We start from the raw sequence: 20,903 nt of genomic DNA, 5'->3' as shown, positions 1-20,903 counted from the left end.
CCAAGTATGCATGATACCCACAGAGTACTTTTAAACAGTTTTTTATTGAATTGGGCCGAAAACAACAGTATAAATGTGTACATGTCAATGTATGTTAATGCTTTTTTACAATTTTTATGTCATTTTTATAGTCACCGTGGGAGGGGCCTTTTGTTTTGGGTTTGGTTTGTTTTTGTTTTTTTCATTTAAAAAAAAATAGATTCTGAAGCTCACAGACTTACCCAAGGTCACCAGAAGCAAGAGCAATTGTCAAACAAAATCTAGAGCTACCTATGATGACCACATGACTATTCATCTGCTCAGGGTTGCATCGAAGGTGAGGGAAATGCTCATACCTACAGTAACATGTACTGTTTGGGGAGCAGAAAAATCAGAAAAATAATTGGACAAATATTTGTGAAATACTTGTACAGAGTCCTGGTGTGGACTGGAGTTAGCAGGTATGGGCCAACCAGTGCCTTGTGGTCCACCCTCCTGGACCCCTTCACCCTGCCATCCTGTCCAAAATCTTCTCACAGTCACTTTGAAACAATTCGAAAAATTATTTCCTGGCTGACCACTGCCTGGGTAAACAATTTGGAAACTACTCTATGGTCCACATGGATAAATATATACATATGTACAGATTTATTCAAAGGATACACGTGATGTTGCAATAAAATAAATGTATATGATCTGGTATGCATGTATGGAAGCAATGTGGCATTAACTCTGGTGACTGAATAAGCAGAGCACCCCTTTTCACCACTCACTGCTAAAATCCACCCATGGCTCCAGTGACTGGAGGAAAGAGAAAGCCCAGAAACTGGGGGCTGGAAGTTACTGGTGGGGGGGGGTGGGGGTGGGAGTGGGGTTGGGGAGGGGAGTAGGATAGAGAATTCTGTTTGTAAAACACACATCCAGAACAATGTTCCAGCATAATATCGAACTTCCTCAAGGAAGCGTGCTTGTCTGCACCAAATGTAATTTTAGGTATGAGAGAGCTAGAACTGGAGGCCGTGGAGAGAAGTAATAAGCTGCACTTTTAGAACATGAGGTCTACATTTGCTAAAATATTTCATGAGGAAATGAAAATGGAAAAGAGATAAATGAAGCAAGTGTGGCAAAATCTTGATAATTGTTAAATCTAATTGATAGGTATATGAAGGAAGGTTTATTGTATAACCTGCCCATTTATGTATATATTGAAACTTTTCATAATAAAAAATATTAGAAGAAAAAATAAAAACTCAACTTCTTCACTTAGAATAAGTGTATTTTATTGTATGTAAATTATACCTCAATAAAATTAATTAGGTTTTTAAAAAAAAAAGTCATGATGGGGAATTCCTTCTTGTTCCCTAAAAGATAAAGCCCACTTCCTCTGACACCATATTGCAGAGGATGACCAGTGGGTGACTTCTTGGTCTCAAGTTCCAAATTAGTGCCGCTGGCTTTCTCTCATCCCAAGCCTACTCCTACCTGACCTGTAATTCTTCCCCCACTTTGTATCCAGCCCACTCTAAAAGGAGCCCCAAAGTTCCTTTATATCTTACAGACTTTCACCAGGACAAGTTTAGGGAGCTTTCCTTGGTTAAAAGGAATGAGAAGTAAAAGCAAACAGTTGTCTTCCTGTCACTGTAGACCCAGAAGACAAAAGAATGGTTTTGGAGCCTCTTCATGGATGAGAAGCTGAGAGGAAACGCCTTCCCTGGAACATCTCCCTGCAGAACCAACTGGAACTGGCTTATCCAGATGCCCAGTGATGCCTGGTGGTCTGTTTTCTACTAGACCGCAGAAGAGCTCCAGGCTTAACTTACAAATGGAGATACAGCCCCCTGCCCCTTGCTTCGTGAACCAAGATAATGGAACTGAATCCTGAATTTCTTCAGCAAGGCCTAAGCTTGTTTGCAACGGATAGAGGCGTACAACTATGTGATTTTGTTCTTTAGATTTTAACGGCGTGGGGGAGTAGAAAAAGCAGAATATGTCCTAAGATAGCCAACTGAATACAAGGTAAGCGACAAATTTGAAGGTATCTATCCACCTGGGGGCCATACACTGGCCGGCCCAAGGCTAGACCTGGGGCCTGGGCCGCGGGCAGAAGAGCCTTGGGCGTGGAGCTGCGGTGATAGACTCCCGCTGGCAGCCTCGCAGACCACGATTCCCGAGAGCCTGGCGCCACCCAGCGGAATCGAGAAGAACTGCCTCTTCCACGCCGATGCCCACGGGAAAGAGGCGGCGCAGCACTCAACACCGCAAAATCCGAGGACTCTCGGAGAGAAGGGAAGTGACATTCATTTGACAACTGCAAAAAAACCATGCCAGGCCTTGCCAGTTCACCGCTCTCCACCAACAAAGATACCGTGACCAGGCCCCAAAAGCATGTCGGCCAGGCGGAAACTCTCCTTTTCCTCTGAACTTCAAGATGAAAAGCGCCTTCTTCTAAAATGCAAATTACTGGAAGCATTTGGTGTTGACGTTCAATGCAGATCCGGGGTATGCATTGGCTCTGCTGGCCACGCGATTGCAAGCACAGGGAACAGTCAAAGTCGAGGGCGGGGGAGAGGGTGAGGAAGGCTGGGAAAGAGAGTTAGGAGGGCTGGGGGAGAGGGTGAGGAGGGCTGCGTAAATCATTTGGAGGGATTTTTGGCCTGAGTCCCTGTTTCCGAAAGGTTGCGGGATGGCTTTGACGTTGATTACATAGCTGTTCTCTTTTCAAGTGCGCGTCCCTCCCCACCGCAGCCCGTCTGGTGTGCGAGGATTGTATTTGAAAGGGAGGAAGCGTTCTTGGAGTGGTGGGTGATGGATTGTCTAAACCCTTCTGGGATATTTTGGGCGGTGGTTTTTGAGGCAGTTCATCAATAAAGACCCCACCACCACCATCACCCCGGAGAGAGAGGGGACGGCTAGAGAACAGCTCCCACCTTGCAGCCCGGAAGCCCCAGGCACCGGCTGCGAAGGAACCCTTGCGGCCAAGGGCAGGGGGATATGAGGGAGTGAGAGGAGGATGAGTGGGGGGCAGGTGGAGACCTCCTTGTCCGGAACTGTCCGCCATGGAAGCCTTTCCGGCCGTGATGCGTGCGTGCTGTAGGGTGATTTGTTTAGAGAGAGGATGGGGGACAGCGGAAAGGCCGGCGGACTCCAGAGTGTCGGAGCAGGAAGGAAATGGAGGTGCCAGAGGCAACTTCAAGCCATCTTACGCCACTAGAAGTGTTCTACTTTTACTCTTTTAGTCTCCTACTCCAGCTCCTCAGCCACACTCCTTGCATGCGATTTCCCTTGGTTTAAATTTCTTTTAGAAACCCCTACCAAAATCTGTCCACCTCTCCCTGGATAGATTTTGGTAGGGAGATGAAGGGAGGAGGGAGATGAAGGGAGGGGCCTAAGGATGACCTGACTCAAGCCATCGGACCGTCTGATGGACTCAGAACCCCTTGGATCAAGCCGCAGACGCAGCCTCTGAAGCTGCAAAGCCCTCTTCTTCTTTCTCGTGGAGCACCAGCCTTCAGAGCTAGCCCACTAGGGTTCCTCTCGGCCCCAAACCTGGACTACTCTGGGCCTGTCTCAAAGAGGAGGCAGCTCCGGGGGTGGGAACCCCGATGTGGAACTGGGCGGAAATTTGGTAAGACTCGAAACCTCGAAGGCAACGCCGACCAGGAGAGGCAGCTTGGAGCCTCATCTAGGATGCCGAGACCCCACACGCCGGGACAGCCGCGGTCTCCAGGGCTTTCCTGGACCCCTCTTCTGTCCCAGCACTGTCGCGGTGTGCAATCCTTTCCCGCTGGTGCCGGCCTCCCAGGCCTTTCGCCTCCTAAAGCCCCGGGTTGCACAAAAGAGCTGTCTTTCTCCCTCCTGCAACCAAGGGTCAGAAGGAATGCCGGAACAGGGACTGTATGCCAGGTCGACGGTGTAGGCGGGTACGGGAGTAATGAGGGATGGGTCGGAGAGAGGGCTCCCGAAAGGCAGCTCCTTCAAGGCGGCGTCTGGGCGCCCCGAGGTCCAGAGTCGGGCTGCGGGCGCCGAGCGCATTTTATTTATCCCCACAGAGGATGCTGGAGGACAAAAGAAATATTTGGACGTCAGAGCTGATTTATATTTTTGGAAGAGCTACGTTTCCTTTTCTGAAGAGAAGCGAGTGCGCCCCATATCCTGAGCTCAGCGGGGAGGACAGAAGGGGAGTTTTGATGCTCCAGGAAGTTCATCTATCACAGCGCAGCGCGCTGGACCCGGCGCCCCGCGGAGTTAGCTGCCCTAGGAGATATTTATTTATTTGGGGATAGGGGAGGGCAGGGGGAGAGGAGACCAGTCAGACACCAGAAGAAAAAATTACGCGGGCTAGGTCGAGACTTCCAGGGAGCCGCTCCCGCCCCCCTCCCCGCCCCGGCTCGTGAACAGGCAGCCTACTGGCCTCGCCTCTCAGTCGACCAGCGTTCCAGGAGCCGCCTTGCGGTTAGTCTCTGTGCCCGCGACTAACCCCTCCACGGCCCACGAGTCCTCCCTGGTGGGTCCAGCCCCCCGCCCCCCATCAGCCCTGCTCCGCCTAAGGGCCAGCCATCTTCTTCCCACTCCGGGGGGATGGGCAGGCAGAAACAGTGGCGAGGCACGAGACCACAGAGCAGGGGCGCGCAAGCCCTGCGGCCACCCAGACCAGACGCACAGCAGGATGGGTGCAGGGGAAGAGATGTTGAGCTCAAGCTGTCCAGGGACCACGCCCAAGACATAGCTTGGCTCCACGAGTTTCCATCTCATCAGGGCGGATTTTCCTCCCAGCCGCAAAAGAGGACCCGAAATTAACGTGCTGGGGGGGGGGGGGCACCAGCACTCACACTTGCTTCTGCCGCTTATCTCCCTAGGTTAGGAGTGGGTAGTACAGGCTTCCCTAACTTTCCTTCGCCACTGGGAGCCCACTCATTCCTGCCCCTGCAGGAGACACACGGTGTTTATTCCAGCACTGCATCTTCTCTCGCTTTCCCGCAGGCATCACAGCTACCTTTTAAGGAGAAATGGCCGTCCCTGCCATGGAAACCCTCTTCTCAAGGCCTCGGTCTCCCCACAAATAAACGCAGCAGGCAGTGGGCGATGCCTAAGGCGGGTCCACTGCAGAGGCTGCGTGGTGCCCCGCCTGGTAACGCCTCGCCGGCACCCGAGTTAAGGCCGGCATCCCGGTTAGGGTCTGCGGCCAGATGGGCTGACTCTTAGAGCATCCCAAAGTTGTGTCTCCACGCAGAAGTGAAGCGGGGCCTCAAAATCTGGGAAGCGCAGAGATAGGAAGCCCCAACGCAAGCACCTCAGACCTAGCCATGTGGGTGATCAAGTCATGCCTACTTCAGGCCCAGAAAATCTGGGGCTAAACGCGGACCTCTCAGGAAGGTGGTTATAAAAAAAGCCGTGCCTGGGACACAGGCGTTTGGAGAGCGGAAGAATCTATCCAAATAAACATTTGGAATTGGGTGGCTGGTGTTCAAACCCGGAGGTCTGGGGGTTTCTGGACGGAGGAAGGAGAGCAGACTCTGAGCAGCCTGTAGAATTCCCACTGTTAACCCTCCTCGCCCAGTTCCCCTCTCCAACCCCAGACTGGGCGCCTCTTTCTAGCTTCTTCGCCTCCTGGCCTGTTTTTCTACCCTAAATGAGAGTTTCTAGAGGGGCCTTTGTGGCATGCAGGCTCATGGTCCTTCGTGATTTCCACAAACAAGCGGATATCCCTTGGGTCTGAGCACTGAATCCCCACTGTCTACATCTAGAAAGGCCTTGCTGGAGTTGAAGAATCCTTTACACGCTGTATATGAAAACACAGGGTGAACAGAGTGGGCACTTTAGGACTGAATTGGGAAGAGATTTTGCTCAGCCAGGCTTGTGAAAGGAAAGAAAGGAGGGGCAAGAAGACAGAGAAGTGCCTGGAAGAAGCAAGGTCTCAGAGGCAGTAAACAGCATTGGTGCGGAGGCATCTCGGGTGGGTAACTGGTTTAGTCTAAGCCCTTTCATGTAAAACCCAGGAAGCAGAGGACCCATGCTAAAAACACAAGATGCAAACCGCAGGGATGAAGAGATTTCCAAGAATAAAACGCCGATTGCAGAGCAAAATCAGAGAAACCCAAGCTTTCCGAAGTTTACACTGCCCTGCGCCAGAGCGGGATTGGGACTTTGGAGTTTGGAGCTAGCAAGGGACTCATAGCCCAGACGGAGATGGTCACCAAAGGGCGAAAAAGTACAGGTATGGAGAGTGTACCGGCTGCAATCAGGCTGTGTATCTCTGGTTAACCAAGGAGCTCCTGAGATGATCTATACTTATTTTATTGAGCCATACTTTTCTTGCCCATAAAAAAAAAGAAAAAGAAAAAAAAAGAAATTGAGATTTTTGTTGTTTATAAAGCAATGAAAGTCAGCCAAGAAGAGCTCACCACCTTAAGAAAGGACTCCAAGAAAGGGAAGTGTCCTAAGCAAGGCTGTTTCAGAGACAAACAAACAAAACTTTCCTTTTAAACCATCTGCTAAACAGAAATTCCGATATTCTTGCCAGGAATAAAGAATTTGACATAATTTGTTACTGCACACATTCTTACACAGGAGATTTGTATAAATCAGTAATTAAAACAAAGTTCAGAGAGGTTTCACTGTGCCGTAGTGAAAGCAGCATGGGAATGAGACTCCAGGCCTACACTACAGGCCAGCTTTGTCACTTGCTCCAGCGTGGTGTACATGGAGTCATCTGGTCTTTCTAAGCTTCAGTTTCCTTACCTCTAAAGGGGAATGATGGTACCTAGACCACTTGGCACTGACATGATGTGAGTGGAAAGGCTTATACCTGTGAAGCCTATAACAAACGCTGGGATTTTGTCTTTCTAGAAGTGAGGATCTCTGCTAGGGGAACGGTTTCCATAGGCAGGAGTGAGATGTCCAAGAAACAGTTTTGGAGAAGAGCCCCTTCCTTCTCAGATAACTAAGAAGTTCACCAACCTCCATTTCTTCTTGGAGCGGAGGGCAATATTTAGATTCCTGGAGAAAAAGGCTCCAAGTGAGCCGACCTGCTCCTGGCTGGGGCTCTCACTGCTCTTCAACACCTATTGCCCTTCCAGGACTTGTCTAGCCTCTTATAACACTCACCAAACTATAAGTGGTGTTTCTTGCAAGTTTAGAGAATTGGGGTAAAATGGATATCACTGTCAGTTGGATGGGGTAGGGAACCTTTGAAAATTCCTGATAACCAGCTGAATTGGTAGAAACTAACAATATGTAGAGTAGTTGTGTGTGTGTGTGTTGTGTGTGTGTGTGTATTTTAATGAGTATCTATGGATCCCCTAAGACTTCAGGCAAAAAAAAAAAAAAAGTATTTTTTCTGGAGGTAGGCTCCAAAGCTTCCATCATAAGCTCAAAGAGACTCATGACTCCTAAACTGATAACTACTGGTATACAGTATCATTGCTAGCCCTGCCTGGATTTTAGGGATGATGCTGTTCATTCTTCAGTCTCTAGGCCTTAAAACCTTTTAGGACCTGAGATCCAATGTACATAGACTCCCACGCTATAGAAAATCTGAGTCAATGACAGTGATATTGACTTGCTGGATTTTCCTGAAATCCACTGCCCAACACCCCACCTACAAATGGTTTTGTTCCTTCTTTCTATGCTTCTTAGCTGAGCCAATTCTATCTCTCTCTCTCTTTCTCTCAATACACACACACACACACACATTTATACGTCGCACGAGACACACACACACAGAAGGCTAAGGTTATGTTAACGGAATCCACTTCTTATTTTACTTAATTTTTGGACACTTAAAACATTGATTTAGTGAACACACTATTTCTATATTTAGTTACTAATATTTAAATTAGCCCATGAAAAATGACAAAAAGAAGATAAGAGAAAGATACTATGAAGTAAATGGAGACCCATCTTTAAAAAATACTCACCAGTCACTCAAGGAAATTCTTAGAAGTGGAAACAACTGCAAATGCCCTACCCCAACTCAATCAAAACATCCCATCCGGAAAAGAGCGACTTGTTTCTTTTTTCTATTGGAAATGAGCGGTAAACTGAGTTCATTTTGGCCATGTTTTCTTAGCTGACTCTTGGCTACAATCAAGCCATTTTCGGACACATTCCCATGTAGGTACCAGGGGTGCTCTGGAGGAAGCTGTCGACGCCTGTTCAACTAATTTAGGTTTTCTTTGTCTAATTACTGCGGAGCTTAGGGAAAAGGAGCCCGGCTCAAGGCAGTAAACTGACACTCAGTCTCTGTGTGTGGTATTCAGGCAGGGTTTGATGGAAAAAGCCTGCTTCCACTCAACTTCAGGTCACTGTCTGGGGCCAGAGCCAGCCCAGCCCCCAGCCTACCCCTCCCACCCCTCTTGCTCCTTTGCTTCTACAGTCCCACCAGTGTATTCAGCCAGGAGCAGTCCCCCAGGAGCTCTAGGGGCACAGATAGCTGATGCCAGCCCCAAGAGACCTGCCTCCACTGCGTTCCACCCAAAGGTCTTTGCTGCCCACCTTTCACCAGATCCCTGAACAATGTCCCCTTCTCTTGCCACCCCTTCAACTCCCTCCTCCTCCCCCCCCCCCGCACTCCCCTCTCCCCGCCATTCTCCTCAGGCTCACCAGCACATGTGCTTGTACCTTGGTCCTTCAGAGTAGATGCAGAAGTGTGCCCTGCTTCCATTTGGTCCTGTGGTCTGCAGCAACTCCCTGCTGTGCCTCCCCCATCAGCCCTTGTGTGGCCCTGCCAGCTCCCAGGCCTTCTGCTTTCCTACTGGTACTTCCAGACCCTGTTCCTGGTCAGGCTACATTTCCTTGCACGTGCAATCCAATAACTAACTGTCCGGTCTCATTGGAAATGACTCCTCCTGAGGGCACAGCCTCTCTCCCAGCCGACTCTTACTCAGAGAGGAATTAGCCGCACTGAGGTGGAGTGTTCTCAACTCCAGTGTGGAGCCCCGAGATGGCACAAATATTTTGGTGGGCATCAATAAGACTGAGGATGTAAATCTAGTAACAGTAACACACCCCTTCAGGATTGAATATAAATACAGCTATTCCACTTATCTCACTCAGTAGAAAAGGAAAGGAAGTGAAAAAAAATCTAAACATGTATTCTATTCTATCAGACTTCCAGTCTCTAAAACTTGATTTAGCTTTCTCTATCTAAACCCCTCTTCTCAAAGTTCAGCAAATGCTCATGATTGCCCCAGGCCACAACCCTGGGACACTAGAGCACCCTGGCTTCTTGCCCTCCACTAACAATTGTCGTGGAGCCTGCAGGCCTTGTCAGAAAGAGAGGATTGGCATGTTACCTTTGGGAGTCTGGCACCCTGGCGTGCTGAGGGCTGCAAAGTCTGAATGAAGTTGACAGATGGTATCAGTGCAGGTACCGCGGGGGAAGGCAGCTAAGGAAGCTCTCAGCGGCGTCATCAGCAGCAGTACCACTCGGCCCAGGATGGGCCAGGAGGAAGACGGAGGAGAACTGAGGAGCAGGAGGAGGAAGGAGAGGTACCTTCCACGGGGGCTGGGAGGCGGCTGGTTTCTGGGACAGGAGACAGGATACTGTAATGGGGCAAAGAAAAAGATTTCATAAAGCCATAGGTGGTGGAGTTTTGCTTGGTGTGGCGTGGGGTGGGTCATCCTAGCAAAAAGTGAGTTCGTCTGTGAGCTTTCCTTTTGAAAGGGGGTAGGTAGGGGAAAAGGCCTAGAGAGGGATTAAAAGACCGAGGAGGGGGGCAAGCCGAGAGATGAGGAAAGATAAGATGGGTGGGAGCCCGTGTCAGGGTTGCGTGGGGGGCAGCGGGGGAGTTGAGCGCCGAGGAGGAGCGCTGCCCCGAGGCGGCCGTGCAAGGAGGGGACAGGGCGGGGCAGGGGTGGAGGGAGGGAGTGAGAGAGGGAGGGCGGCCGGGGGGGTGCGGCAGGAGGGAGGAAGTCTGAGAGACAGAGCGAGGAGCGCTCCTGAAGGGAGACGTCGGGCTCATCCTCAGGTCCCAGCCGCGGTCCCAGCTCGCGGCCGCAGCTGCCGGGCGCCTGGCCGCTTGGGCTTCGCGGCCCAGGAGGCCGTTGCGCAAGGCAGGGGCTCGAGGCTTGGGGGAGGGATGCGCCGGGCGTTGCCTCCGGCCCGCCGCCGCCGCCGCCGCCAGAAGCCTCAACGGAGCTGAGGAAGGCGACGCCGAAGCGCTGGCTCGGAGCGCCCGCGACTGCAGCCCGGGTGGTGAGCTAGGGTGCTCACCGGGCTTCTGGGCCGACCCCATTCGCGTGCCTCCCATCTCGGCCCCCGGCCCGCCCCTCCGGCCCGGACTCGCTCCCGGGTCCCAGATGACCACCGAGGGCGGGCCGCCGCCGCCCCCGCCGCGCCCGCCGCCGGCCGCGCTCCGCCGCGCATGCAGCCCGGCCCCCGGCGCGCTCCAGGCCGCCTTGATGAGCCCGCCGTCCGCCGCCGCCGCCCTGGAGACCACCTCATCGTCCTCGTCGTCCGCCTCCTGTGCCTCCTCCTCCTCTTCTTCCTCCTCCTCCTCCTCTAACTCCGCCAGCACATCCTCTGCCGCCTGCAAGAGCGCGGGCAGCGGCGGCGGCGCGGGCGCCGGGAGCGGGGGCGCCAAGAAGGCGAGCTCGGGGCTGCGGCGGCCGGAGAAGCCGCCCTACTCGTACATCGCGCTGATCGTCATGGCCATCCAGAGCTCGCCCAGCAAACGCCTGACACTCAGCGAGATCTACCAGTTCCTGCAGGCGCGCTTCCCCTTCTTCCGCGGCGCCTACCAGGGCTGGAAGAACTCTGTACGCCACAACCTCTCGCTCAACGAGTGTTTCATCAAGTTGCCCAAGGGCCTCGGGCGGCCTGGCAAGGGTCACTACTGGACCATCGACCCCGCCAGTGAGTTCATGTTCGAGGAGGGCTCGTTCCGCCGCCGGCCGCGCGGCTTCAGGCGGAAGTGCCAGGCGCTCAAGCCCATGTACCACCGCGTGGTGAGTGGCTTGGGTTTCGGAGCCTCACTGCTGCCCCAAAGTTTCGACTTCCAGGCGCCCTCATCGGCGCCGCTCGGCTGCCACGGGCAAGGAGGCTACGGGGGCCTTGACATGATGCCCGCGGGCTACGACGCTGGCGCAGGCACCCCGGGCCACGCGCACCCACACCACCACCACCACCACCACCACCACGTCCCGCACATGTCGCCCAACCCGGGCTCCACCTACATGGCCAGCTGCCCCGTGCCCGCCGGGCCTGGGGGTGTAGGTGCGGCCGGGGGCGGTGGCGGCAGCGGGGACTACGGCCCAGACAGCAGCAGCAGCCCCGTGCCTTCGTCCCCTGCCATGGCGAGCGCCATCGAATGCCACTCGCCTTACACGAGCCCCGGGGCGCACTGGAGCTCTCCCGGCGCTTCGCCTTACCTCAAGCAGCCGCCCGCCCTGACGCCAAGCAGCAACCCGGCGGCATCGGCAAGCCTGCACTCTAGCATGTCCTCCTACTCGCTGGAGCAGAGCTACCTGCACCAGAACGCCCGCGAGGATCTCTCAGGTAAACACAGCGCGCCCCGCCGGGGACTTTGCCTCTAGGCCTCCAGGCTCCGTGGCTACTACAACTTGCACCGGGTCGCCGCGCCCTAGTGCAACTGGGAGAAGCTGATCCTGGGGGGAGCCGCCACCTCATTCATGGAGGGGAGAGGACTGGGGTCATACTGCCCTCTCCCTACCCTTGGCCCAGAGGCAGGCCTGTAGAATTTGCACGGATAGAATGATGGTGCATAATCGCCAGCCTAAGGTCTCTGGATGTCCCTATGGACTGGAGGTCTCAGGTCTCAGGTCTGACTAAGCTTGGAGAGAAGGCATGTAGTCTTAGGGGACCCTGGCCAAGGAGCCCTGTCTGCTTCCTTGTGTTCCTTTTAAAGTTTATTTTGCTGTATTTTTGTTCATTTTGTAGATGCAGAAAGGGAGATATTCTGTAAGCTGAGGGCGGGGGTGGGGAGGGAGGGCAAGTGTTGAGAGAAAGGGAAATGAGGAAGAGGCAGAAAGGAAAGCAGAGTGGAGTCTCAAGATATTTCACAGGCTATTGAGTCTCCTGCCTCCCTCCACAGTGACACACCTTGATGACACTTGAGTCTGTCTTAAGCCAGCATGGCCTGAGGCCTACACTGTGGCTTCCTTGAGAAATGCCTGCTCCTCAGATGCCATTTGTGTTGCTAGTGTAAATTACGTTGGCCATGGATTATGAAAATGTATTGACTTGCTAAACCTTTCTGTAAAAGGAGCTGGTTGCAGTGGAGGAGGTAATTTGAATATTTAGCCAGGTTTATCAAGAAAGTGGAAATAAACTCTTATATTAACCCCCTCTGAGGCACTCATAGCCCTCAATTAAAATTAGGCCGGTCTGCCCATCAAATGGTGTTCTAGCTTACACTTACTTTCCTTCCCCTCTATTAGAAAATGATTCGCAGGATGATGCATACATTTTATGTTCATGAATCCGTGTGCGACAAGAGCATCAGGGGAAAAGGAAAACCGGAATGAGCAAAAGATGTTGGTTCCCTAGACGGTGAAATTTCCCAAATAGGCCTTTTAAATGCGGGTCTCAGAGGTTAACTAAACAAAGACAGTCTCAGCAGGACCACACTGGAGAGGGTTTTAGCCTGACTGAACCCACTGAGAGCACAGTGTTGTTCAATTTTATGGGAATTTCTACAAGTAACCAATACAAACGACCCTCCCCTCACTTTTTTTTTTTTTAAATCCCTCCGGGCTGGCTGTCAATCACCACCCACTCCAGGTGGTGCCCACTGGCCCACTTGCCCACCCACTGCTCTCTCTGGGCACTACGGGCTGTCCTCCCCACTCTCCCTCTCCCTGCAGGCCCTACTCAACTTAAACCCAGACTTTGAGGCTTCACAGTCATCTTGAAGCAGTGCCCTAAAAATTAAAACAAACAAACAAAAAAACAAGAAAGAGACTTCTGATACTTCTGTGTGGTCGCCCTCTCCCCACCTCACACACCGGACGCACGCACAAGCCCCAGAAATGCGGAGATCAAGACACTGCTCGTCTTGAACAGACGAAAACTGCCTAGCCCAGCAGGCTGGCCTCCGCCACGGCCTACGCCCGGGAGCCTTGCATGACCTCTGGGCTGAGCCTGGGAACGCTGGGGAGTCTGTGGCTCGGCAGAAGTCTGATCCTGACGCTCTGTGCCTTCTTCCCTGGTCTTCTGGCTCACGTACCACTCGAGTATTACCCCCACCCCTTGTTGTCACCTCTCAGGCGGGCAGGGTGCGCTGCGCCCCGTGGGACCTCGTTCGGAGTGCCACGGCCTACTGAGAGCCGAGGGCCTAACGAGGAGCTCGGAGACAAAGCAGGGGTGAGGCTGTGGGCCGAGTAGCAGCGCACGCGCGCACTCACAAACACATACAGCACACCCATGCCGGCTGTGCCCTCCCACTTGGGACAGGGCAGCCAAGGCCCGCGTGTTCAGGGAGGCCCTGTGCCCTTCGTTAAGACCCGGGAGCCTTTCAAGAAGGAGCTAGGGCTTTTATCGTCCTTCTGGTCACATCAAAGCGCTGACGGCGGCCTTGGGCGGAGATGTGAGCGCTCACTTGGTGTCTTGCCTGGGCCCTCTATATGAGGATCTGGGAGCTGGCACCGAGACGTGCTGTAAACGTGCTGGGCAAGCGCACCTGTGTGCAGAGCCACAGGCGCACATCAGGGCACTAGACGAGTTGGTGCTTTATGAGAGCAGCGCAGCGCATATTTGGCGCCAATAGGTGTTATCAGGCAATAAACGTAGGCCGATTCACAGGTTACTTAGCATCCTGGTCTCTCTGTAAGCGCTAGGATACTGCCAGGCCGAGGCGACGCGAGCAGGGTACTCGCGCCGCGGGCTGACAGGTATGGTTTTCACGCACTCAAAAGAAGAATCAGGCCTGGCACCAACGTGCGGCTTATGGTCTCCCACCGCACGGGTAACTAGAAAGACTCAGGCGAACAGGCCTAACCCATGCCGGCATGGAGAGAGGCCCGGTCTTGGATAAACTCAGGTCTCAAGGCGCGCCAGACACGCCGGCCAATTGCGCCACGGGGCTCGCAGGCGCCGATAAAGCAAAAGCAAAAGGCAGCAGCGGGTCGCAGCCCAATAGCCCACGGGCTCCAGGGAGAGAGGTGCGAGACTTCTCCGTCCTTGGGGCTGTCTGAAAAGCTCCCTCGATGTGCAGAAGGGTCTGCAGCTGAGCTCTTTTCGAAGGGCTTTCTCTGCTCCCTATAGTCCTGGCTTCTCTAGAAGAAACGTTAAGCCGTTCCGGACCTACGAAGACCGCACTGTTTCTCCCGGCCTTTTCTCTAGCGCTGGGATTGTTTTCTGTCCCCCCTCCCCCCCACAGTTGACACAGGAAATATCCCTGCTGTGGTCTGATACTCTGACCCGGCCAGTTAGTTGGGGAACAAGTGGTGAGGGCGACAGCGGTTTTTCTGGGGAGGTGGGCTTGGGCTCTGGAAAGGGCCCTGTGCTCAGGGATCTGGACCTAGAGCCTGGGTCAAGTTTTCCCGGTGTCCGTGCTCCTCCTACGATTGAATCGCTTGTCTCAGCCTCCATAGGTAATAGAGGAATTCAGGCACGTAAGAACACGGTTTAAAGAGGGAACGGTGCTCTGTGTTTGTGGGTACATCAAAACAAAACATTAAAGATTCCAGAGTTGTGCTATGACCTGTAGTTTAAAACTTTGAGAAACTTCTAGAGCTCGGTTTCTTCTACCAGTTTTACAGCAATAGACCAACCAACTCCTTTCTTACCCTAAGTTAAAATAAGACACAAGCTAAATTAAATTTTTTAAAATGATTTGCCCCAGCCTCAGCCGGACAAATTTGTTTCTGAAAGGAATTTTTTATTTTCTTTCTTCTTTTAGTGGGACTGCCTCGATATCAGCATCACTCTACCCCAGTGTGTGACAGAAAAGATTTCGTCCTCAACTTTAACGGCATTTCTTCTTTCCATCCCTCTGCTAGTGGGCCATATTATCACCACCACCACCATCAGAGCGTCTGTCAGGATATTAAGCCCTGCGTCATGTGAATGGAGGGAGGAAGGCTGGTCTTTCCTTGTGGGGGGAGGAATGAACTGAAGTGGACTCACATAATGTGCACCCCAATAGCAGTAAGTAGCACACCAGTCACTTAGAATCCCCAGGCCAGCATTGTTCGCGGACACTTGTCTACCATTGGTAGAAGGACAAGCCCTGGCATAGTAATGCCCTAAATATGTGCAGGCTCCAATGAGGGAGAGAGTAAATGAGAAATCAGCTTCTTAACAAAGATGGTAAAAAGTTACCACATGAAAAACATAAACATGTAACTCTGGGATCTTCATTACCTTCAGTAATCAGGGTCTGAAAAACGCAGACAAGATGTGTGTGTGTGTTTTTCTTTGTCTATGAAAATCTGTGTGCTTTTCGAAAAGGCAGTGCTAAACACAAAATGTCAAGAAAGCCTCATCTTGTTGCCTAGTTAAGGAGAGAGTTCTGTTTCACCAAACACTAAGTTTGGATACAGGTGCCAAAGAACATTATTAAGAAAGTATTTAGAAACAATGTGTCTAGTTTAAGAATGTGGTTTTTCGTATTATGACAATACAACGTTCTTTATAAGGTTGTTTTCTACCACCATATTTTAAAGATATTTTTATGATCTCATGTATACTCACACTTTGCTTGTATTTTAAAAGGAGGATATATTTGCACTTATGTATACTTTTACAGTCTGCCAAACAATTTTGATGTAAAATTTTTTCAATAAAATATACATAACAAATAGTCATCTTAGAGACCTGTTTCCTCCGCGGCATCCTGAGATCCCCAGGTTCTCTCCACTAGCCAGCAATGCAACTCTGTACTTTTTTTCCCCAAGTTGTATAATTGACGTGGTGTGGGGTCTGTGCCTTGAGTAGCACAGGCCAGGTTCTGATTGTGGCTCTTCTCAGGATTGAGAAAGAGAAGGAACGTTTTCAGTTATTTCTTTTTCCTTCACCCTAGCTCTTTCTAGCTAAACAAAAACCAGAAGGCGAAAGGAACTTAAAAGAAAACCAGGTAAGATAATGAAAGGCAAAAGTTTAATTTGAAAAAATGAAGTTTTGTGCCCTTTTGTTCTCTTTCCTGTGCCCAAGGAGAGTTTTGCTTTTTGTGCTTTCCTCTTCTCCACCAGCACAGAGTGACAGGCGGGGCTGAGCAGCCAGGGAGGGTTAGGTGCCCACAAAGCACTACCTGCAATCATAGGTTTGTTATTGGCGCTGATTGTATTTTGTTATAGATTGTGGTCAGATCCTAAAGAGCCCAGAAGGAGAAGGCTGCAGGAGCAGCAGTGGACAGTTGCCAGCATGCTGGTTTCTTTAACTTCCTTGGAGAGTAACAGAACCTGGCCCTCACAATGTGTTCTGTGCCTGCTCTCTGTCCCTATGCTCCAATTCAGAGAGCCTGGCAGGCCCTGATTAGCTTCGGCACCCGCCAACCCTGACACTTCTCTCCTTTGTGCCTTATACTCCCTCCTTAATTTTCACAAGGGATTTGGTATATTCCCTCAGGGATTCCCTCACAGCCCTTTTTCCTTTCTTGCTGGCCCCCCCAAGGTTTCCCAATCATGAATGCTACAGGCAAGGGCTGGGGAAGCTCTGGATGACGAAAAAAGAATATAAACCCACTAGGCAGGAGGACTTTTTTCTTACCCAGCCCACCAGTGTCCAACCAGCCCTTCAAACTCATGGGCAGCAATGGAAACCTTAGATCTGAGCAGGAGCAGCAGTTCTCAACCCATAATCATGCTTCGGTTTTCCTCAAATCAGGGCTGGTTTCTTGTTTTGTTTTGTTTTTGCTTTTGCAACTCACCTTTGTTCCTCATTCTCTAAAAGGTCTTACTCCCAATCAATCACAAGGCACTTAATACCACTCAATAGATATCTCTCACACAAATTTTTGTATTCCAAGTGAATTTCAGTCCAAAGACAGTCTCCTTAGTAAAACATCTTGTCTTAAGAAGTCTTAACCATCTTCCTAATCCTTATACTTCCTTTCTGTATTTCCCAAAATTAAGCAGTGATTTAACCTTTTTTTGTGTGTGTGCGTGTCTCCATTATCATATTTGCAGTTAAATGGGGCTTTTTTTTTTCTTTTATACTTAGCTACTCGGGGGCCTGCTATAAATTATGAAGTCAGTTTCAGAGTTTGCTCCGACCACAGTGCTGTGTTTACATTCCTTCCGAGGCTGCCGGCATGGTCGTAATTTATATCCTAAACACTTGAACGTAACTTGTTTATACAGAGAATGACAGGACCTCAAAGACAAAAAACGCTGGGTCTCTGAGTGATTGAATTGGAAAGACCAGAGCGCCCCCTAGTGGTGATGAGACACATAGCTCCCCTCACCCCCACCTCGGCACACAGTGATTTACTATTATTTCAAGATGCATAACTTTTTTTAATGACCATTTTGTGGTGCTTTTTCCATAGCTCTGCGATGTGGGGATACTGATCCTATTTACAGATCTGCACTAAGTCGTGGCTATCAAGGGTTGGACCCATGTTTTCTGATATTGGTTTATTTCACACGTTTTCCTCAACATCATATATAAGAACGTAGCATGAAACATTTGCAGACACAGGCACCAAGGTGATCTTTACTCTGAAGCAGGGGTTCTCAAACTTGAGAGTGCATCAGAATCACTCTGAGGGATTGCTAAACACAGGCTGCTGGGCCCACCCTTATTTTCAATTCAGTCCATCTGGGTCAGAGCTCAGAGTTAGTGGTCCTAATAAGCTCCCAGGTGATGCTCATGTTGGTCCAGGGACCACACTTTGAAAACAACAGGTCTAGAAAATCAGTTTAAATTAGATATTTGCAGGTGTAGCTGGGTGGTGTTAAGGCTAACAATTAATTACTTAGGCAATGATCTAAAAAAGTTTTTGAAAAATAGTTTGTCCACCCAAATATATCTGTGATTGATTACTGGCCCCTGGAGAAAGGCAAAGCCTAATTTTGAACCCTATACCAGAAAAGAGAGGCTCACCATTTTTAATTCAAAGCAATGAGGCCTCTTGTTTTATTCTAGAGAAGAAAAATCAGGTAGAATCACTAAAGTCTGCCTGCCTCAGTCAAACAAATAAGTCTAGGTACTTACACCAAAGATGTCGGAATTCTGCGAAGGGAACAGTGACTGCAGCAAGTGGGAAAGAAATTCCTTTATTTGTTATATAATCTTTGGGGGGTAGAATAAAGAAAAAGCAAAGAAATTGGGCTGCAATCTCAGTGTATACAAATAATGATCCCTAGATACAAATAGGTCAGGCAGAACCACAGTGGCAGGGGGTGGTGGCAGAGAGAAGAGAGACAGAAGGCAAGATAGAGAGAGAGGGAGAGAGTGGAGGGGAAGAGAGAGAGAAAGAGAGAGTGAGGGATAGAGTGATGGAGGGGAGGAGATAGGAGAGAAGAATAGTGAGAAAGGGGAGAAGTGGGGAGGAAGAGAAGAAATGGGAATAAAGGGAGGGAGGGATAGAGGAAGAGAGGGAAAGAGAGGAAGAGAAGGGGAAGAAGGGAGGGAGGGAGAGAGAAAGAGAAAGAGAAAGAGGAGAGAGATCTGGAGAGGAAGAATCTGAAAAATATCTCAAAAGTTCCTGTCTCAAAGTTAGCAAAGCAGCCTTTGAAGCTCTACTGCCTTCCTCTGAGGCCACAGTTATCTTTCCAAGTCTCCAATGCCAGGCATTGGCTGAAAAGCTCATGTACTTCTGTTTTACTTGGCTCCTTCTTGAATTCTGGGGAAGTAAGAGAATTCTCTAGTTGTGCATGCTCAGATTTTCTGAACTGCTGCACCAGCTTCTAGAGAATTTAGGGAAAATAATCTTGACTTAACATTTTAGAAAGTGGAAGTCAGATTTTTGGGGAAAATCTTCAGTCCCATAGTATATGCCACTGTACTGTATTAAATAGAATTAATATCTCCATTCTGAAAGAAAAACTCTTCTGTTGATTCATATATTCCTAATTACGGTGCATCCTGGTGATTAATTCAAAACAGGCACCAACTTATTTAGAATGGAAATATATTTTAATATATTTTATCCAAACGGAAATACATTTTATCAAACTTGCCTCTATGAAACACTATCTGAGCAAGGAAAAACACTACAGATGTAGACATTGGGCCAGGGAGTGCCATAGCACACAGTCGTTAAGATCATTTGGGAAAAAATAAGAGTTCTGGATGTGTTTTTGGAGTTCAGAGAGCCCTGAGTCCAGAGCAATCCAACTGATAAATATTCAGCTCTCCAGTTCCTAGGGGAGGTATGCATCCCAGGGCCAAATCACTAGTCCTCTTGATATGAGTATGTAGGAGAGGAGAGGAGGACTGAGGAGGCTGGTGCCCTTAACAGTGTTCCCTGAGGAAGGATCCCATCCTACCCTTCTAGGCTGGGAGCTGCTGTCTCACAGATAAAAAGTGGCCCAAGGGGTCCGGGCTGTAGCTGGGCAGGGACTCCATTCCCCAGACAGCACTAGTATAACCTCCCAGAATTAGTGAGTACCTCCAGAATCACAGACTGCTTTGAATTTGACTGAGTCTGGGCCCCAGTGTGTGTGGAAAGGAAGATCTCCTTCCTCTCTCCCCCTTGGTAATCATTGGTGTTGCCGTTTCATCTCCCACTCCTCAAAAGCCAGTCCTCATCTACAGAGAAAGTTTACTCCCCCACACACTCCAGCCGCTGTCAATTGCACTTTATTCAGTACCTCCCCACACCCAGGCCTAAGCACTTTCCCATGGTGTTCTTCCCCGGCCTGTGAAGTCGTTGAAGTCATTGTCCTCTCACATTTTATCATGGAGAAGATGGAAGCAAGGCTCAGTGAAAGCTCCTGGTGGTGGATGAGGCAGCCAGTGTGTATCCCCTTGTTTGAGGGTGCCATCTGTGTGCAGAGCCCGTCTACATGACCTCATGTCATTCTGGCTCCCCTTAATCCATCCATTTCAGCGCTGAACAGACAGAAACATCAGTACATCATGCAGGGTTTAAGTGGCTGAACCACAGGATGATCTGCGCTAACTGCTATTTTTCAAGAAGAAGGAAGACTTCTTTTAGAAAAGAATAGCTTTACTGGATTAAAGTGCGAGGTAACCAGGCCAGCAGTTGGTGTCTGAATAGAGTTCCAGAGATACCAAATCAGCTGACATGCTCCTACTTTGGAGGCCCAGTGGGTACCTGATAGAGCATTTATACATACAGCAGTGGATCACAGCCCAAGTGCCTGGTAGAAGGCCCGGGAGCTTTGAAAACCACCCGTGACCAGCCACCCTGTCACCCACCCAACATGGTGCTTGGAGGGTACCCAGGCTGCTCCTCAGAGTGACAAGGTCCCACTGGGCTCTGCTTCTGTCAGCCTCTGTAATTATAAGTATCCCCTTGTAATTATAGGAATAGGTCTGGTAGTAAAGAGAGATCCATCTTCCTTTTTGATGATCTCTTCTTTACATGCAGGTCCGAAGTCTTTAGAGGAACCAGACAGGTGACCAGTAGAAAGTCTTCAATTTAGAAGTGAATCAGTCAACAAACGTCTGACCAAAGAACACACGAAAAATGATGCACTAGCTTCGGATCTTCACTAGTGGCATGGACAGACAAATGAAAGTTCATAAACAGTCTCCTCCAGGCTGTAGGGGTGAAATCCTGTCTCCTTATCATGCCCTAGAAATAGCTCCTGAAGAAGGGATGTACACTAAAGAAATATTCCACAGATGTCTTCAGACCACCTTCTCTACCCTTACCTCCATGAATCCCTTCCAAACAGCACACCCTGGTTCACTGAGCAGAGTGGATATGAAGAGCAGGGATTTCAGAGGCAGGCAGAGCTGGGTTTATTGGAATCATAACCCTGCCACTCGACTGCACTACTCAACTTGGCTATGCCTCAGATTCCTAAATCAGGCAATTGGAATACTG

At 50.2% G+C, this 20,903-nt stretch overlaps 2 protein-coding genes across 3 annotated transcripts; one reads left to right on the top strand and one right to left on the bottom strand.

The window, feature by feature from the left end:
- Window positions 1–1,285: 1,285 nt before the first annotated feature.
- LOC120607724 (uncharacterized) lies at window positions 1,286–10,533 on the bottom strand. Of its 2 annotated transcripts, XM_039869474.1 has the most exons (3): window positions 10,419–10,533; window positions 9,273–9,522; window positions 1,286–4,034 (listed from the first exon to the last, which is right to left on the bottom strand). In XM_039869474.1, the coding sequence occupies exons 2-3, from the start codon at window positions 9,388–9,390 to the stop codon at window positions 3,658–3,660; spliced, it is 495 nt and encodes a 164-aa protein (XP_039725408.1). In that variant the 5' UTR covers window positions 9,391–9,522; window positions 10,419–10,533; the 3' UTR covers window positions 1,286–3,657. The 2 variants fall into 2 exon arrangements, with proteins under 2 accessions (XP_039725408.1, XP_039725407.1); XM_039869473.1 differs by lacking the exon at window positions 10,419–10,533 and having other exon boundaries at window positions 9,273–9,659.
- On the top strand, window positions 9,900–15,747 carry FOXF2 (forkhead box F2). The gene is made up of 2 exons (XM_039869471.1): window positions 9,900–11,476; window positions 14,841–15,747. Exons 1-2 carry the CDS (start codon window positions 10,279–10,281, stop codon window positions 15,005–15,007), a joined length of 1,365 nt encoding a protein of 454 aa, XP_039725405.1. The 5' UTR covers window positions 9,900–10,278; the 3' UTR covers window positions 15,008–15,747.
- Window positions 15,748–20,903: the final 5,156 nt, after the last annotated feature.

The sequence above is a fragment of the Pteropus medius genome, unplaced genomic scaffold (assembly GCF_902729225.1).
Source record: "Pteropus medius unplaced genomic scaffold, Ma_sr-lr_union100, whole genome shotgun sequence".
NCBI lineage: Eukaryota > Metazoa > Chordata > Mammalia > Chiroptera > Pteropodidae > Pteropus > Pteropus medius.
The sequence above is the reverse complement of the archived record's forward strand: the minus strand, read 5'-3'. Positions and strand labels throughout refer to the sequence as shown.